The 19,706-nt window shown below is 48.1% G+C and overlaps 1 protein-coding gene across 1 annotated transcript; it reads left to right on the top strand.

The window, feature by feature from the left end:
- The first annotated feature begins 1,059 nt into the window (after positions 1–1,059).
- Positions 1,060–18,499, top strand: CCDC15 (coiled-coil domain containing 15). Its single transcript, XM_068659450.1, has 11 exons — positions 1,060–1,118; positions 1,217–1,385; positions 3,610–3,759; positions 4,672–4,860; positions 5,709–5,825; positions 9,664–9,819; positions 12,127–12,246; positions 14,160–14,263; positions 16,778–16,957; positions 17,025–17,173; positions 18,012–18,499. Exons 2-11 carry the CDS (start codon positions 1,236–1,238, stop codon positions 18,209–18,211), a joined length of 1,515 nt encoding a protein of 504 aa, XP_068515551.1. The 5' UTR covers positions 1,060–1,118; positions 1,217–1,235; the 3' UTR covers positions 18,212–18,499.
- The last annotated feature ends 1,207 nt before the right edge of the window (positions 18,500–19,706 follow it).

Here is a 19,706-nt window from a genome sequence, read left to right as displayed (position 1 = left end):
AATAGAGCCCTGTGTGTTTCGCCTCCCCAGCGGCCTGAGCTGACATTTGTTTGGGGACAAATCACACAGATTCGCAGTTTTTCCCCCCGCCTGGCTGCGCGGGGATGCTCAGCATCCCATGGGGTCTGGGGACCAGGGTGTTGCGTCCCGTTTTCTGTTTGGCGTTACTTTTTAGGGGGGCGTTTGGGGGGGGTTATTTCACAAAGCTCCCCCCCCAACCCCCCCAGTGCCCACAAGCCAAGCGTTCCTTTTGCTTTTTCCAGCCTGATGCTTTAAAACGAAGCCGTGGCTGCCCGCGGGCCCTGCTCCAGCTCCGGTGCCAATTAGCAGCGGGGCCCGGCTGAATGGGGCAGCGGGAGCGGGGCAGGGTGCCCGGAGCTGCTTCCCACAGAGCTCTGCCAAGCTCCTGGAGCTCAGCTCCCCCCAGAGCAGCCTCCCCAGCCCTGGGACGCAGTGCAGGAGGCTCGGAGCTTTTTAGGGAGGTCTGCTCGGGGCAGGTTTTTTGGGGAGGACGCTCTGGGGAGATGCTGGGGAGGCATAATGGGGAGATGCTGTAGGGAGCTGCTTTGGGAAGTTGGAGCGATGCAATGGGGAGATGCTGGGGGGGAGGTGCTGGGGGGGAACACCGCGGGGAGAAGCTCCACGGGGCTCTGTGGGGTTATTCTGGGGGGGGTTACGGGGGGCGTTCTGGCGGGGTGCTCCGGGGATGCTGAAAGGGACGCTCTGGGGAAGGCTTCAGAGGGATGCTGTGGGGTGTTTGGGGGCTGCGGCAGTGTCTCAGGACGCTCTGTGGGGTGCTGTTGGGACGCACTGGGGGTGCTGTGGGAACGCACGGGGCTGGCACAGCGGGGGCGTTCCCAGGGTGCCGGGGGGGATGCTCCGAGAGGGTACTGGGGGGAGATGCCCCGGAGCGATCCGAGGACGCTGTGGGCGCTGTTCCAGGGCCGCTCAGGGGGGCGCGTTTCAAGGGGACGCTCCCGGGGCAGGCCCCCCCCCGTCCCGGCCTCCCTGGGTGGGCCTCGAACCCGCGGCCCCAGCAGGAGGGGGCGGGGCGGGGCGGGGCGGAGGGGGCGGAAGCGGCGCCAGGATTCAAAGCGGTGGCGGAGGCGGAAGTGGCGGTTGGCGGGGCTGTGGGGGGCGGCGGCGGCCCCTCAGAGGGCCCCTCAGGGGGCCGCGGGGCGGCGGGGCCCCGCTCACGCTCTGTTTCCCTCCGCAGGTCCGGGCGCGGCGCTGCGATGCCGCCGTCCTGCAGGGAGCGGCGCGGGGCCGGGGGGCGGCCGGCGGGGTCCCCCCGGCGGGTGCTGGCAGCGAGGAGCCCCCGCGTGGCCCCCGTGGGAGCCTGGGTGGAGAGCGGCCCCCCCGGGCCTCAGCGCGGCGCGGCCTTCGTGAGTGCTGCGGGGCTCCCGGGCCGCCCCCCCCCGGCACCCTGGGGGGACAGGGCGGGCTGGGGCCCGGCCTCAGGCTGCTGTCCCCGTGTCTGTGGGGGTGGTGGGGCCGCGTGGTGTCCGTGTAGCCTGGCTTCCCTTTTACAGAAGCCCTGATTTGCTTCCCCTTGAATAAACTGCTTTTCCTTTTTTTATTATTATTTATTTTAGGAGAAATGCGTTAATTTAAAAATCAGGTGGGTGGGGAATCTGGTTTGTCTCTAGAAAGCTGCAATTGACTAATTATTTGCACCCTGCGCTGTAATCTTAGCTGGAACTGCGTGTTTTCGGCTTGTTAGTAGGAACTGATTTCCATCGTAGGTATCGCAGCTACGATCATCAGGTTTGTGCCCCCTGCCTGCATTTTTCCCTCATACTGGTGTTCCTCACCTTGTTTGTTGCCTCCCCGTTCATCTCTAAAGGATGTCTGAGCAGGAGCTGCATTCCATGTTGCTAATTTTAAAATAAGAATGTTAAATGTTTCAGGGTGTAGAGCCGATCTCTGCAGTACCTCATTAGAAACACTTAAGAAAATCTTCATGGATGCTTATCTCAGGGATTTCTGCTTTGAGGGTTATTACAAGAAGACTAAAGGTGCATTAAATATAGGATGATGAGTTCAGTCCCCTGTAATTAATGTCTAAATGTTACAGAAGCTCCTATGCTTCTGAGATGATTTATTTCCATATTGTAATTTAAATTCTGAAAGGTTGAGATAATATATGGAAATAAATTGTCTCTGTATTCACACAACTTCCAGTGCCAAACTTCGGGGGGAGCTGAAGTCTTCCTGGGTGCTCCTGGTCCTCTGCGTTTCAACGCAACTGGAAGCTGCTGGTCCTTGCTGGGAGGGCTGAGCCTTGGCTTTGCACCAGAGCGTTGCTTTGGTTCATCTTGGCACAAGCCCTCATCCACTACTGGGGGGAGGCATTCTCACCCTGCGTGTTTGCCATGCTCAGCTGCGTTCCTTACCTCCCCCTAACCCTTATGCCATCAGGTGTGGGCAAAGGTGCGCAGGGTTATCAAAGCTTACGTAAGGCACTTTTATAAACCAGTGGGTCATACTAAAAAACAAATATAAATAAATATTAATGCCTCCTCAATTAGCATTGCTAATGAAATCGCTAGCAGGGAGCGTGGCAGGTTGTTGATGGCATCTTCAGCATTGTTCCGTGTAGCTCTGGCTTGCTTTCCCTGTTAATAGTGCAGATTCCTGTCTTCATGCTTTGGCTGTGCTATTGGGGCCCTGCTGCTGTTCATATTCCTGGCAGTGAGGGTATGTGGGGTGCAGACAACCCTGCGATTTGGGGTTGTAAAAAGTGTCTATCAGGAGATATGATACAATCAGCCACGTGGGGTCTGTCTGTCAGCTTCTTACCAGCAGCTCCACTCATTTTCCTTCGTTCTCTTCCTCACCGCTGTGTTTAAGGCTGAATAAAACTAAGCATGTAAATAAGTAAAACTGAATCACCTTGCAGCTGACAGCCTGCCTCTGCAAATCTTGCTGGCCGCCTCTTTTCAGGATTCTGCACAGTTATTTACTGATTTGACAGCCAGGGAAGTGATACTGGTTTTCTTTAAACCTTGGTAGTGCAAGCAGAATTGCTTGGCATGGCTTCAAGTGGGAACCATGGGAAACCTGATTTTTAGGTCATTGCTTTTAATCTTTCACTTCAGATGGTAAAATCATTGTCAGAGCAGTAGCCCTGCCTGTACCATGGTCAGCAAACTGCTTGGTGCGCTTCCAGCATTGCTTTTGCGAGACATTTGTCTGAAAAATGGACGTGGGATCTTGTACAGAGTGTTAATGTGATGGAGGTTAGCCTGCTCCTTTGTGTCTAGACTCAGAATTTCTGAGTATTCATGGGAACGGTGACCAGGAGTCACTGTGTTAGGTTACTTTTTTTTTCCTCTCCTTTCTCTGCACATTGCAGAGTCAAAGGAAGAAGCGTGTGTGCACAGTAACAGCATCTAGCTAGCTAGATTCAATCCAAGCTAGTAGCAATCCAATAGGCATTGTTCAAGCTGGTGTGCAGTTTATGAAACAAAATGTCATTATTAACTGCTCTGGGTGCTGCTTGCCTGGCCTGTAGATGCAGGTTTTGGACGGGGAAGCAGGAAAATGGGCTGTTATAATGCTGCAATGTAGCAAAAGCATTGTGAAATCTTCTTTCACCTCTCTCAGGCTTCAGCATTTCGAGTTGAGGAGGAGCTGAAGGAGCAGCAAAGGGAGAAAGCAGCAAGCCTGAGACGCTTCCAGGGAGAAGTAAAGCAGCGAGTGAACCAGCAAGTCAGGATGAGGAGAAAGCAGCAGCTGCAGAAGTCCTGCGAAGCGGTAAGCATTCCCCTTCTCCCTGCCTCACAGACTTCCAAAGCTAATGTGTCCCTTTATGCTGGGGAAAAAACAACACTGCAAACCCTAAGTCAAGATCTTACTAAGAAAAAGTGAGGAAACTTGTGGCTACAGCAGGCCCTGTGGCTGCAAATAGCAAACCCGTGAGTGAGGCTAGTGTGATGCCTTGGCTCACTCTGATGCCAGAGGTGCATAAGGCCTTTTGCCTCCCCATGGAAGGGTCGATGGCTCCCTGGAGCAGTAGCCAGAGAACGTTGTCCTTGGTGCCCTCTCAGATCTCCACAGTGTTAAAAAATAGCCAGGCCCAAGTTCATAGAATCATAGAATATCCCGAGTTGGAAGGGACCCATAAGGATCATCAAGATGTGAATGGTGTGAATGTCTCCTGGTCACACTGAAGCAAAGCAGCTTGTCCTCTCCCAGGGCAGCTTGCAAGCGACACTTCCACACCTTGTCCTCCATATTCCCACTTTCTCCCAAGGGCTTGTTTTATCCTGTGAATATATTTAGTCCTGTCTACTTTTAAACAACCTCCAGTAATACTTGCCATAAACTCACTGTGCAACAAGAAGGGAAAGTACTGAAATATCAACAGTTTTGGACACACCCCTAGGGTGTTTGGGCTGTTTCCAAAGATGAGAAGGCATGGTCGAGTGGTTATGTCCTCATGTAACTGCTAGCACCATTCAGAACAGCGGCAAAACTGCTTGTGTTTTCTCACTCTGCCCACTAGAGTGTTGTTTTAGTGTCTTGTATTTTCACCTCAGAAGGGTGAAATCCTAGAAGCTGAGCATGAGCTGCTTCAGGGACATGTGCCTGCCAAGGGGGAGATGATCACTTGAGATTTGTGTGTTGTCTTTTTTTTTTTTAACATTGGGGCCTGTGTCCTGGCAGGCAGAGAAGGAGACCTGCCTTGCCATGCAGTACTCAGACTCCGTGCTGCACTTGACTCCCAAGAAGAACACGTGTGTGTTTCGGAGCCACCCCGCACCCGTCATCTGCAGCCCTAGTGTCCGCACCATCCTGGCACAGTGGCAGGAGCAGGGGATGCCCAGCGATCCGTTCCAGCAGCAAGCCACCAAGGTGTGTAGGCTCCCTCCTGCACTCATCTTTTCCGTCTCTGCTGTGCCATGCTGTGTGCTCGTTGTTTGAAACAGAAGATGGGCAATACTTGTTTTCTACCTGTTTTTACAATGGATCCCTAATATTTATACTGAATGAAGCATTGGCTTACATTTTTATTCTGGCTTATGAAATATTGGTATACCACTCCATGGGATGCTGTGCTTGTACTTCCTCCACTGCTTGTAGACAGTAAACTTACAGTAAAACCCACGGGGAACTCTGCACAGTGACCTGTTATTGCACTGGGATGTCATGTTGGAAAGTAGACACTAGATGGTGCCACCTCATTGAAGCTTGTGTCCTGCAAACCAGGAGTGTGTGATTGTGAAATTTTGGAAAATGTGATCTAGGGACTTCTTTAATAGAGATGCTTATGCTGCATTTGGCATCTTATAAGGCATTTGTGTTCATCTAGGAATTGCAGTTGTTCTAGTTGGGACACTGTTTCCCCTGGGATGTGTAACAATTTCTGTCTGGGCACTGGGGATCAGGGACCTCTAACATCTCAGCAAAGTGATTTGGGAATGGATGAGCTTTACCACGGCTGGATCAGGGTTTCAGTGCATTTGGGCAGCTCTGAAAGATGCATTGGTTGCAGATTACCCCAATCACGTGTTATACCTGTTGGTGAAGCTAACTGAAAGTTGACCCACACTCCCTTGATAAAGCACCAAAGCAAAGCTCTCATTGTTTTAAGCAAGGTGCATTGCGACATCTCGTCTACGTAACTGAACTTCTTGGCGTGGCCCTTGCGGAAAGCATCTACTGACCTGTTTTGCTTGTCCTTATGTCCCCTCTTACGGCAGCTCAGCAAAACCATGAGGCAAGTTCGTCGCAGGCTGGCATCCTGCCGGACTGTGCCTGAAGGAATGGGCCCCTCTGAGCTCCCTGGTGGCATCTGGAGCCTCAACAGGAGGCATGAGGTGAGTGAGGGCAGCTGGGGCAGACTAAGGTGAGTTACCATGAAGCTGTGGGCAGGTCTGGTGCTAATTGGCAAATCTGAAGCATCACTCAGGGAGTCTGTTCAGCAGAAACTGTGTTTGCAACCCAGGTAATGATTCACCCATGAATGAATGGGGCTTGAGGGCTCTGTCCCATGCATGACACTTCCACCTTTGTTCTTCTAGCCACCTTTCAGAGAAGGCAGAAGGGTAAAGTGGGTGAAAACGCTTCTGTTTGAAGAGACTAATGAAAGATAAACTAGGAAATATGAATTCGAAAAAGGTTTAAGAGGCTTAGATTGTGGTCTGGGTATCTGGGAGGAATGTAGTGATCGACCCTCCCCTTCTGTGCCCTTATTTCTTCAACAAACCTCAAGAATTGTTTCCATTGCATCAGCCTGTGTTGTGTGTGTGGCTAAGACCTGGAGGGTTTTCCTCATCCAGAACTGGCTTCTGGCAGGCATGTAGTTGTTGGCATGCATCTCCTTTTCTCAAAGCATTAAGTACATAGTAGCCACATAACAAGATTAGTCCCAAGTGCCTGACCTTTTGTGCTATTCAATTTCATCCTGTTTTTGTTACTCAAAATCAGCTTTATGCTACAGCTATTGGCATAGCTGTGTTGTGCTTTCAATGCCAAGACCTTTCTTAAACTGATGTACTTTGCCCATCCACAAGTCCTGGAGAATACCAGCAGCAACCCAACCTGGTATTTTGTCTTAATGCCTTTGCTGGAGCCAGCTTCCTGCCTGTCTTGCAGTTCTTCATTCCCTTCTCTTTTCAGGTTCATCAAGGGTGAAGTACATCTTGGCTAGTTGTTATCTAGAAAATGCCTTTTATGTAAGGGCTGGTCTGGGTCTTCCTATTCCATGTATCGTTGGATGTCTGTTCAAGAAAGTCAGCTTTGAGAACAAGAGTTACAGAAACACTGTAATTATGGGCTCAGAAAACTTGTATCTATTTCAAACACTGCGCATACCTTCTGTTTAAGTTCTCAATGCATTCAGACTGCTCAGCAAGATGGACTGATAACATTACTTGGCTATTAGCAGTGTTAAAGCCTCACATAAATAATACAGTCCCTACCCAAGCAAGGCAGATGGTTACAGAAGACAGAGAGCACTTGTGGGATGTGTGGTGTGGGAGTCCTGTGACAAGTCATCCACAGCAGTGAGAAACAAGGCTGGGAGGCATTCTGGGCCACACCATCCATCCTCCTACCCGAGCCGTAGTGTAGGTACTGTTGCAGAAGTACGCTAATCTCCACTCTCTTAAAACTTCTGGCAAGAAGCCTCTAATAGCATCCCTAGGCAACTTTTGCCAAGAGGGATATGTTGATTTATTGCCTTACTCTGTTTTATTACTCCAAGATGGTAGAGAGTAAAAGTTGTTATTTTAATGTGACTCCTTCTTCCTATATGAATGCCTTGTTTTCCATATTCACAATTAGACAACATCTTATTCCCTTCTTTTCAGATGCAAAAGGTTGCTGCAGACTTCACACCTTGATAATTGCTGCTTGCCCTTTGCGTTTTTTCATGTTGACCTTCCTTGTGTTGTCTTCCCTAGCAGATTTCTTTGATTTGAATGCAGATGTTTTAACCTCTTCTCAAGTATTTCTGCAACTTCATGTAGCCTGGTGGGTTCTTTCTTCTGTCAGTCTGGCCAATGATGAAATTATCAAGCAGAGTCCACGCAGTTCTTCTCTGTCTCAGCAAGCTACATAGACTGAATCCAGATAGTGTTTTTTAATCACCTCCCTTGTACTGGTTTCACTTAATGAGTATTTTCCTTACCAAAGTGTTGCATCAGGCCATGTCAAAAGCAAGGCTAAAATTAAGATGTCTTCTGCTATGGTCTTGCCTGAGGCTTCTTCTGTAGTAGGATAAATTCATACCATCTAGATGCTACTTGCTTGTGACAAATTTATGTTGGTGGCTGCTTATCTTGTTTTCTAGCAGCTTACAGGCAATTTGCAAGGTGATTTCATTTCTCCAGAATTCAGGCAACTGAAAACTTTTGAGACTGAAATTCCTGTAGTTTTCTCTTTAGTATTTCCCTTTTTCCTCCTTAATTTAAAGGCTATTTAAACACTGCATGTCCTTTCCCAATAATCTGGACCTCCACGCATTTCCAAGGGGGTTGTTAGCAGCTTGTCTGCTGGTCCTGGAGGTAACCCAGGGCAGGTCCTGCCCACTTAAAAAAAAAAAAAAAAAGGCGCCTCAGTTTCTAGGAATAATCTGACTTTTTCTTCCCAGTTCTAGTCCAAGATTTGTCTTGCTTCTTTTACTAGCTCAGGACAGTTCTTTGGCTGAAAGCCAATGCACAGAAGCATAAAATCCTGTTTTTCTTGGTGTCCTCTGATAGCTTTCCCTCTCCTCGTGTAATGAGTCCCCTTTTGTCCCTCTTACCAGAAGCCTGATTTCTTGTTACCTTGATGTTTCTTGTTTTACGTAGAGCCTTGGCGTTTCTGCCACTTGTTTTATGTCCCTGCATGCTTGTGTTTTCTCCTACATGATTCTTTCAGTAGTGTGACCCATGCTCCATTTCCTCTGTGCTCACATTGATCACAGGCACAAGAAGAGCCAGGTTTGTCTCACACTATGCATCATGTCTGTCCACTCCAGCAAGGTAGCTTGTACTTGTTCAGTTAGCATTGTTTAAAGATCTGCTGCTTCTTTGGTTCTGTTTTCCTTTTTCTATTTTTTCTTCTTCCCTGTAAGGAGTCACGTTCTCTGCAATTGTTAAACAAGAAGTCTGTTCCTGAAACCATTGCTGTTCTTCACTTCTGGAGATCTCTTTTCAGGTTGGAAACTGTTTAAAGACCCTGCTGGTCTGTTCCCTGCAATTCTTTCTGAAACAGATACCTAGATTGTAATCGAGTGGAAATTATCTGTCCTGTGTTTCTGGTGATCTCATTCACCAAGTCTTCATCTGCTTTGTGGAAAGGTTTGTAGGTCTTCAGCATGACAGAAAAATTCTTTTCCCCAGCTGACCATTCCCCAAAGATTTTTTTTTCCCAGCAGTTTCATTTCCTTCTGCCTTCAGGGCTTCAGAGCATCCTTAGAAAGCAATAACCATCACTCTCCACTTCTTGTCCTAACTGAAGAAGCTTCTCTGTGTTGTATTTTTGTCATTACAGTGTTGATAGAGTAATTCCTATGCCTATCGAATAATTTCTTGTGCAGACTGGCTCCAGGCTATCCTCCATGCCTCATAAATTGCAGCGCAACCATCTTGAGCAAACTCTGGCTTGACCTGTGCTCTTCCTGTTGATCCACCCTCTCACTCTATGAACAATCCTACTCTTCCCTACCTGTCTCCATTCCTAGCTTGCTGAAGGGACAGTAAGGAGAAAAACAAACAAAAATGGCTTCTGGCATTTTGATTTCTAGTTTGTAGGAAACAATCTGCTGCCTCTCAAAATATTGTTAATATCCTTTCAGGAGCCTGCCCACTTACCATCTGAACAACTACAGAATGAGTGTCACTCAGGAGATCCCACCCACCCCAAATCCTTGCAGTTGTGAAATAGTGCCTGGAGAGGTTTTTCCCTTTTCTTTCCTTCACCCCACACACATACATCTGTCCCTCTGTTTCTACAGCTGGTTGTAGTCACGAGCTACCCAGTTAATTTAGATTATTGTGCCCTGCAGTGATGCTTGAGTGTGTTGTGCTGCTGCTTGCCAGGTCTCAACTGACTTCACAGAACAAGTGTCCTGAGGTTAAAGCTACTTATAACCCTTGCTCAAGGATATTGCATTTGCTCTCTGCACCAAAGTAGCCATATGAACTTTGCATTCACACCTGTCTCCTCCAGGAACCAGTACCTCATGCCACAGTGCCCACGGAAGATGACAGTGAGGAACTTCTAGCAGGACATCATGATCTTCCAGCTGAACTACAAGACCAGGCAACAGCCCCACATCAGGCTGAACAAGAAGATGGTTTCTATATCAAAGTGGAATTTGAAAAAGTAATACGCGTATGAGGTTGGGCCAGTTGGTCTGAAGAAGTTCAAATCTTTGGGAGTTGGGTTTGTTTAAGCAGGGATGGTGAGGCTACTGTTGTAATCAGTTTCAGTTACTCCTTCAGGCCTGGCTAACTCTTAAGCCTACTCTCAGCTTTGGTCAAAACAGGGCAGAGAGCAGTGTGAAAGCCGGGAGAGATTGATGGCTTGGAGAAGGGTCTCTGGCACAGCACACACAGTCTTGAGGGACACCTTTGCGAGACGGTGCCTGTGAACTTACATGTGTCTTGATCGGTGGGCATAAGGTCACCATTTTTAAATACACACAAAGCCAGTTAGGGGGTAAGTGTAATGGGAGCTCTGACTGTTGTGCTCTCTTAGAATAGCCATGCCGTTTTGACGTTACTGTTTTTACTGCTTTAATCTTACTGCTGTGGCTTCAAAAGTGGTTTATATGTGCTTGCCTCATCCTACCAATTGGCTGGTGCTCAGCAGAAATCTGACACTGTGTGTGCAATTGCATCGTGCGCTTAATTTAGTTTCAGGAGGACCTGTGGCTGCCCCTTGTACTGTGCTGGGGAGGGAGAGCAGTGGGTGCATCAAACCAGATGGAAACCTCCAATAAAATGGAGAAAAAAAAAGTTTTTCATCAGAGGAGTAAACTGGCATCCCTCGCCCTTGCCTCAGGGCTGGCAGCTAGTGGGGATTGTACAAAACACCTCCCTTAGAGGTAGCATTTATGTGCCTGCTGCTGGGAACCTGGCTAAAGTATTTATTGATTCTTTGTTTTCAGTCAGAGTTTTGTTAAGCATCTGAGGTATGGAAATGTTTTGCCCTTTGGATTACTTGGAGTAGTTAGCAAATACTTTATGGATATAGCATGTGCCCATCCTTATCTGGTGATTTGTCCAGCTAGGGAGCAGAGATACTGGCTTAGCAAATAATTGTGAGTGGAACGAAGAAGGTGAAGGTTTGCACTGAGGTTTTGGGAGACATTGACTGTTGAACTTCCCTGACAGTTCCTTTACTACTATTACTTTCTTGCACTTCATGAAGTTCAGAATCAAAGTCTGGGAGGTGAAGTGGTAATATGAATCCCTATTTAAACTAATACAGAAAACTCCTTGAAGGATACCTTCAGAAGTGTTTTGTCAAAGCGTTGGTGCTTATGCTCCTATATGGAGATGTAGAACGTGTCTTCTGTCTGGTGATAGGGAGGAGAAGCCAAACAAAGTGGTGCTTTAACACTGATAGGTAGCTACGCTCCGCCATGCTGCTCTGTCACTCCCTCTCCTCAGTAGAACAGGGGGAGAAAAAAACTTGAGATATATGTAAGAATAGGGAGATCACTCACCAATTGCCATCCCAGGAGAAACAGACTCAACCAAAGGGAGACTAATGTAATTATTGCCTATTGCTCACAGACGAGGGCAGTGAGAACTAAAAGCACCTTTCCCCCATCCACCCTCTTCTACTTACTCCACTTGAGCAGCACAGGGGCAATGGGTGCCGTGGTCAGTCCCTGACGCTTCATCTCCACTGCTCCTTCTCAGTCCCTCTCTGCCCCTGCTCCATGTGGGGTCCCTCCCAGGGGATGCTGTCCTTCGCAAACTGAGCCTGCGGTGGCTGCCCACAGGCAGCAGCTCTTCAGGAACTGCACCTTACCACGGGGTCTGTCAGGAGCAAACTGCTCCAGCACAGGTTCCCCGTGGGTGGCAGCTCCCCCCCAGATCCCCTGCTCCTGCAGGGGCCCCTCTTTACAGGCTGCAGCGTGGGGATCTGCTCTGTGGTGCCCATGGGCTGCAGGGGGGCAGCCTGCTGCACCAGGGGTCTCTGCAGTGGGACTTCTGCCCCAGTGCCTGGAGCACCTCCTGCTGCACTGCCCTTGGTGGCTGCAGGGTTCTTTCTCTTGCACTTCTCAATCCCCTCTCCCAGCTGCAGTTTTTTAGCACAGCAGTTTTTCCTCCCCTTCCCCTCCCCCCTCCTTAATTCTCCTCTCCCGGAGGCCCAACCAGCATTGCTCTTGGCTCAGCTCTGGCCAGTGGTGGGTCCTTCTTGGAGCTGTCTGGAGCTGGCTCTGGTCTGACATGGGGCAGCTGCTGGGCTCTCCTCACAGGGGCCACCCCTGCAACCCCCTCCTCCCCCAATAAAACCTTACTGTCTAAGCCTAATGCACACGTGTCCTGGAAACACAAGCAGAACTGCAGGTATCTTGCATAGGGGACTCACCTCCAGCTTGGAGGACTTTGCTGAGTGAAGATGAGAAACTTGACTGTGAAGATGCTGATGCTGCTCTCTTGTACTGTTTTTCAGTTCTGTGATGGATCAGTGAAGGACTTGAGCCTGCCTAACTCTCCCCAGAGACTGAACCCTTGTTGTCGAGCTCCCCTTGTACTCTGGGCTGGCATAGACCAAGAGGAAACCAAGAAGCAGGTTTGTCTGCTACAGCCAAACTCACTGTTTTGTCTCCATTTCAGGAGTGAAAGGTATTGAGCGTAGGGAATGCTGCTGGCTCAGATAAGCCTTGGGAGCAGCATCTGCTGGGTTTGTAAGTTTGTAAGTGCTGGTGGTGTCCTGGGTTTTCAGCAAACCTACACAGTAGGTAGACACCTACACAGTATCTGAGATCCAAATTAACACTGAAGTGTTTTAGAAGAAAAGAGCTTGGTTCATTTTGCCTTGCAAAACAAAAGCTGAAAGGTGTTGTGATTTTTCTGTAGTTGCATGGGGGGAGGAGGGGGGGGAAGACCTGCCAAAAACGTTATTTAAAAAGTGCTGGGGGGGGAAAAAAGGGAAAGAAAAACAAGAAAACCCTACTTTATCTTGTTTGGATGTATAAAGGGCCTACCATATCAGTACCTAGCAGGAGGGATAATGGCTTTCAGGCACAGACTGCAAGCCTAACGCTTGCGGGAGCTTGGCTGTGCTCTCAGCTTGAGCTGCACCATTCGGTCAGTGCAAGGCATGAAGTTACCTCCCTCATAGCAGGCTCATGGGCCCTTTACTTGAGCACAGTAACTTTGCCTAACTTGATTCAGGAGTGGTCTAAGCTTGCTGGGGTTTGTTGTGTTGTTAACAGGGTTTTGTATCTTACTGTTGTGCGCTGAGGGTCTGATTTAATCACAGGGGCCAATCAGTCTGTGTCCAACAGTTTGGCTCATGCAGGAGATGCATGAGGGATTGTTTCTCTGGGATGCCTAAAGAAAGTGGCTTTTTTTTCCTGCTTTCTGGTTTGAACATTTATCTCATTTTTTGTGAGCTTCTTTGCAGTGTACAGCATAAAACTTGAAAGTGCTTTGAACAAATTGTTTTTGTTCTTTATGTGCATTTTTCTAACAAACTTATCCAAAAATCCGGTTGTGGTTTCTAGAAGGCATGACAGCAGCTGGGGCTTGTCAGGCTGTTGCTTCCCCCATCAGTTCCCTGTGCCTCTTGCTTTGTATCTCCTTGGCTCCGATCCACCTTGAGATAACTGGGTTTGCAGCAGGCTCTTCCGTATGGTTTTTTTCCATTCAGCTTTCTACACTTGCAGCCTGCCAATCTCTCCTGCACCTTTATCTCCAGCTGTGCAAGGCTGTTTCCAGTGAACAGGACAGACACACTCAGCCCAGAGCTCTTGGTATTGATGAGAAAATCCATGCCTTCCATTTTCTGGCATCGTGGAGCTCAAATGAACTGAATGCTGACTGCTTCCCATTCAGGTGGCTGGATCAGATGTGAGATTGAGTGAGGAGGTTTCTTCACCCTCGCTGCATCTTTGGGTTTAAGCTGAAGCCAACACACTGAACCTTTCCATGTGGTCTGACTGTGTGAGAGCTGTGTTCCATGTGGGGCTCTTGGGTTTGTCTCAGTAATGCATTTGCCGCCTCTGCAGTTCTGCATGTGATGGGTTCAGCTTGATGTTGTGCATTATTTATTGATTTATTTTGGAGATAACAGGATTTTGTGTAAGGCCTGCGAGTGGATCGTGGTGGATAGAAATTCATGCACTGTTGCTTGTAGCACTCTCCTCTATTGGAATGAAGTGGGGGGAGCTGTTTTTTTTTCTTGCCAGGAAAGTTAGAATTTAGGAATTTGTCAGGTGTCCTGTATCCATAGGAGATTCAGTCAAGGGGTGCTGGCACTAAGCTCTGTGATGTATGAGATGCTTTGAACACCCTCCATCTCTCCAGCTTCTCCTTAGTCCTGGGATATTAAGGGACTTCTAAGGATCGTTTGGGGAAGGAGTGAGGCTTCTATCCAGCCAACTATGAGCTCCAAAAATCTAGCCAAGCATTGATATTATCTGATAGTAGGTAAGTCTCCTACAAGACATCCTTCTTAAAGTTGCACCTTCATTCCTACAGCGTCAGAATGAGTACCTGAGGTGCAAGCGCCTCTTCATGAATGTTGAGCGAGAGCAAGTGAAGGAGCAGAGGAGGCAGAAAGAGCAGCAGAAGAGGATTGCTAAGTGAGTATGTGCAGATAAGCAACACGCTCTCACTTTCGTTTTGCAGCCCAGTAAACAAAACACAAAGGCTCTGAGAAGACTATCTTGATAGGGAAAAAAAAAAAGCATGTGATGAGTCACATTCTGACTCCTTTGCTGCTTTATCTACTTTAAAAAAAAAAATCTTTTTTTTTTTTAATTAGGGAGTAAGAAATGGGGGTTAGAAATGTCAGGCTGAGAGAGGTATGATTTACCAAACCACAGCTCTCTGGGTCACAGATCCCAAGACCCTGTGCCCATGTTCAGAAACTTTGGGATGAGATCACGTTCTCATTAAACTACTTTTTTCCGGGATGTTTATGTCAGACTCTTCACCCTCATAACTATAAACATATATATGGCATAATAAAAAGATTTCTTAGCAATTGTTCCAGAGTTGAAAACTCCCTATCTATGTAAAAGTATCTGTGTAAAAGTACCTGTTCATGTTTTGGAGGTTTTAATTTAAAGGAGGCTCTCAATTTAAGGAGGTTCTTAAGGAGGAACTCTGCAGTTTCAGACCAAAAGAAGAAAGATGCTCTACGCTTTTGTCTTTGACTCGCTATGCAAGAGCATCTAAAAATTGCATCTAATACAATTCCACACCGTAATCACCTTGTTTTCTGACACAGGGTTTGCAGTGAGCAGGCTCTGTGGGAGCAGCACGGGTTTGTGAGGGCAGGATTTGGACCTCCCATTTGATTTGATTGAAGTGCAGTTTCAAAAAAAGCAGCATAACCCATATGCCACCTGCAGCTAGCTCTAACTGATCCAAGTGGACAAACCAACAAGCAGAATAAATGAGTGAGCCTTTAAATGAAGAGCTCAGCCTGCTGTGATGCAGTGTTCCTGGGGCACAAGATCCTGGTGGTTGTTTTTTTGTGGCCATTTTTCAGAGAGAAATTGCAAATCTGAGGAAATTCGACAGACACGTTCCTGAAACTTAAATTGGCGCTCAGAGCTCTGGGGACCCTTTCCTGCCCTGCAAGTGCTGGCGAGACACCAGGGCCTTTCTAGTTAGTGATATCTTCCCCCCCCCCCCAGTCCCAGGGTCTCTGCTAGACTTGCAAGCTGCTTAGAGCATGTGCAAAAAAAAAAAAGCTGTTTTTACAATTACTTACTGTAAAGCTAAGTTGGCCTTGGCCTTAGCTTCTACAATAGAAGATTTATGGTGGTGTAGTTAAGGCTCTATTACCACTTCATTTAAAAGACGTTTTGGAGTTTATAACTTGACAAGAGAAGTTTGGCTTCAGCACTTTCCTTCTCAATGTGTGAGCACTTCATTCTCATATCTGACCCACCAAATGGGACTTTTAGGATGTTACTCCATTCTATTACGCTTTCTTTCCCTGGCTTCTACCCAGCTTTGACTTTTTTGAATGCCTTTTGGCAGTGATCAGTGTGTAAGATGTTATTGCATTTGTTACTCATCAGCAGGAATAAAATGGCAGATGCTTCGGTTTAAAGTCTTTGTGTTTTGTAATTGCCACTTGTCAAGGGAATGTGCTTTGCATTTTTGTGAATTATGCAGTCCAGATTCTGTGGAAGGGCTGGAGTGCCATTTAGGTGCAATGGAAATTGAAGCAATGGAGGAAGATTTGTTTAAAAAAGAATCATAGAATCATAGAATATCCTGAGTTGGAAGGGACCCTTAAGGATCATCAAGTCCAACTCTTGACACCGCACAGGTCTACCCAAGTTCAGACCATGTGACTAAGTGCACAGTCCAATCTCTTCTTAAATTCAGTCAGGCTCGGTGCAGTGACCGCTTCCCTGGGGAGCCTGTTCTAGTGTGCAACCACTCTCTCTGTGAAGAACCCCCTCCTGATGTCAAGTCTAAACTTCCCCTGCCTCAGCTTAACCCTGTTCCCGCTGGTCCTGTCACTGGTGTTAATGGAGAAAAGGTCTCCTGCCTCTCAACACCCCCTTACGAGGAAGTTGTAGACTGCGATGAGGTCTCCCCTCAGCCTCCTCTTCTCCAGGCTGAACAGGCCCAGTGCCCTCAGCCGTTCCTCGTACATCTAATAATAAAAATTAATATATAATAATATATAATATAATATATAATAACAATTTTAATAAAAATTAAAAAAAATCATCTCTTCAAGCCTATTTAGAGTAGGCATTGGATCCTTGGAGTTTTTTCTGCTGTACCCTGCACTCTTCTGCAGTCCTGTTAAGTTCTTTGTCATGGAAATTTTGCAAGGACAGCTTATGGTAGGATCCAAGCTGCTCTATAATCAGAAGATATCACAGGTGGGGTGGCTGGGTAGTTGGGCCTATGGACTATTGCCCTTTGGGTGGATATAAAAGAGCCCATTTTTGGTTTCAAAAGAATGGAAGAGAGCACCTCAGGAGCTTTTTTAGAGCAGTGCAGGTACCACTTCAGAACAGGAGCGTGTAAATGTGGTCTAGCACATGTCAGGAAATGGACATCACGTGGGGAAGCTCTTTCCTCCGCTAAGGAAGCCCAGTGACAGCTGTCTGTGCCTGCAGGATTAAGAGCAAGAAGGAGAACCAGCGCCAAGTGGAAGAGCAAAGGATGCAGAAGATGGCTGAGCAGCAAGAACCCTGCTTGGGGGAAAGTGTCTGTGAAATCCTGGCCCACCTTGAACTAGAGGAGAGAAGGCTGAAGAAGATTAAGGAAAAGCAGCAGCGAAATATGGAGTATGTGAGGTGAGCTGCCAAGAACTGGGTCCCAGCTCCTTGTACAGAGCAAAAGTGAATGCTTTGTCCCTTGCAGGTATGTAGAAGCTCTAAGAGCTGAGATGAGGGAGAAGATGAAGCTGTACAACATCGACTTGCCTCCCTTGTGCTCCTGCAGCTCTGATTTCTGGGAGTCCCACCCAGATACCTGTGCCAACAACTGTGTCTTCTACAAAAACCACAAAGGTAGGAGCTCCTGCTCTTCAAGAGGACTTAGCACAGACCTAGCAGAGGATGTATGTTTGAATGCACTGGGAGAAATCAGTCCTGGCCAGAAGTTCCCGTTGGTTCTGGGCTACTGTTTGCAGAAAAGCTCATGGCTGCCAGGATTGCAAGCATACTCCAAAAAGAAAAGGGCCCCGCTGCTGATAGACTCAACATTGTGTTTAACTAGATCTTTCTGTGCTGCAGGTACATCTTGTAATACTGCACAGATGTGCCCAGCTGCTAGTTTGCCTAGTGTAAGACTAGGGCTACTCAAACATGTCACTCAGGGAAAAATCAGCTGCTCATTTCTAATCCCCTCTTCCTCTTTCTCTTCAGGGAATTTAGTGGCATCCTCAGCAGAATGCCAGCCTCTGTGTCAAAGTGTTGAAAAATGCTGCTGTAAATATGTAGATGTGTTGACAGGGGGAGAGCCATGAGGAAAATACTGCAGAACAGGCTTGTTAAGGGCATGGGAAACCAGTGGCTTTTGGAGCTCTTTGCTTAAATGCTACATCTGCGCTTGGGGAGGTTGGTTGCAAAAAGATGACAAATCATTATCTTTACACAAAGAGTGCTCTGATCTAGGAAAAATACCTGCCTGAGTATAATTGGGAGTTATCTTCTAGGTGGCTTTGTAAAGTGGAGAAATGGAGGCCTTAAAAAAATCCTCTAGGTTTCCTGCTTTGGCTGACGTACCACTCTGTAATTAGGAGTGTACAGACTGCCATACAGCCTGCAGGGTGCAAAAAAAGAATGTGGAAAACTACAGGCATGCTGATTAATCTTAAAAAACAGGTCTTCTCTCTTTGCTTTGCAGCAAAAGACAGAAGCTGCCCCCAGCTTTGGGCCATAGGTGAAACTTTATCTCCTAATGCTGCTTCTCGGTCCTTTCCATACTTAGCCTACAGCCATGCTCTGCAGTCTGTTGTCCTGTCCTGTGACCCCACAGATGGGAGGATGAAACTGCCCATCCATGACCTCGCTGCTCTCTGCACACACCCTGCGAAGCACCAGTGAAGAGGGTGTGAAGAGTTCATCGCAGTGAAGTCCCTGTGGTTCAGGGACTGGCGTAAGTAGGCGTCTTGTCCCAGCACAAGAGCTGCGCTGTGCCAGAGCACTTGCTGCTCCTTGTGCTCAGGTTTAAGTCACGCATCTTTGGTTTTGCTCCCTTGGTGCAGTTGGCCAGACCAGGAGCACAGGGCGGCTGGCAAGTGTGAAGGGGCTGATCATTCTTGTGGGCTTGTTTACAGGCAAGCGTCTGAATTTTGGTGTTCAGCTGCGCAATAAACTTTGCAGTGTGTGTGATGCTCTGTAGTCCTGTTTGCAGTCAGAAATGAGGAGTAACAAGTTGCCCAGGTTTGAGTATCACATCGCCTCATCCATTGCTTTAAGCCACACTTCTGGGATCAGTTGCAGAGTGTGTTGCTGTGGGTGCTTGGCCCCAGCTCCTGGCAAAGGGTGCGCATGCCTGCGGCCAAACCTTTGCCTGCCCTGATGGGTTCACAGAGGAGTGATCCTGGGCACACGGCCAGCCCGTGCTGCAGGCTCTAGCAGTGCTTGGGAAGCACTATGTGTGATCCAGCTGCTTTGAATGAAACCCAATCATGAACTTCTTCCTTCCCACTGCCTTCTATAGATTTCTGTATTACGTACCCTGGCCCCTGGTTTTCAGGTCACAGGGCAGAGTAAGGTATGTATTGCTCATTTAGTTCCTTCCTGGAGAGGACCTCTCTAATTGCCCCCACCCAGTAGTTCCCAATCCACACTCCCATGGCCTGTTTTCCTCTGGAAAGGAGCTTTGCCCTGGGGAAAAATCTGTTTAAACTCTTGGTGAGCACAGCCAGGGCTTTTCTGGGTGCTGCTGTTCTTGGGATGCTGGGATGGATTTGCTTTGACAAGGAGTCTAGCAGTTATGGGGATGCTGCTCTGTGGTACCAGCATTGCAGGCTGGGGTTCTGTTAGTTCACTCAGGTTCTGAGCATCCCAAAGAGAAACCTCATGCCTGAGTGCTGTCAAAGCCACTGGTGCCCCTGGCACCCTCTGCTTCATATCCTGCAGCCAGTGGGGAACATTCAGGTGCCAGGATGCAGGTGGGTGACCCCATCCGTCTCCACACAGTGCAGAGGAGCCGTGGCTGAGCCCAGCACTGCCAGACCTGCTGATGGCACTAAGTCTTTTTCTTCTTTTCTCTGAAATCCAATTCACAGTCCAATGCCCAGGCAAAACCTCCACTATCTTCCTGTGAAAGCAATACTGCGAGTGCGATACTGTCCTGGACAGAGGTTGCACCATAACCCATCATTAATGCTTACTCCTTGCCACGTGGGTGCTGGCTGATGGGATGCCAGGGTCATTGCAGCGTGGCTACCGCTGGGCACCCTCCTGCCACCTCTCCAATATTAACCGAGGCAGGAAGGGCAGGCGACCGAGCGTGCAGCCCTGCTTCCACGCTCCCCTTCCAAGGATTTCTGCTTCTGAGCATAACCCTGTACTGGTCAGGCATACAACAAAC

This window comes from Anas acuta, chromosome 23, assembly GCF_963932015.1.
Source record: "Anas acuta chromosome 23, bAnaAcu1.1, whole genome shotgun sequence".
Lineage (NCBI taxonomy): Eukaryota > Metazoa > Chordata > Aves > Anseriformes > Anatidae > Anas > Anas acuta.
This window is presented reverse-complemented; position numbering and strand designations above follow the sequence as displayed.

Excerpts from the sequence above, each read along its gene's own strand:
- CCDC15 (XM_068659450.1), top strand. The coding sequence starts at position 1,236 with ATGCCGCCGTCCTGCAGGGAGCGGCGCGGGGCCGGGGGGCGGCCGGCG. Across the intron at positions 9,820-12,126 it reads TCAAAGTGGAATTTGAAAAA|TTCTGTGATGGATCAGTGAA; the intron begins GTAATACGCGTA and ends ACTGTTTTTCAG. Across the intron at positions 16,958-17,024 it reads CGAAATATGGAGTATGTGAG|GTATGTAGAAGCTCTAAGAG; the intron begins GTGAGCTGCCAA and ends TGTCCCTTGCAG.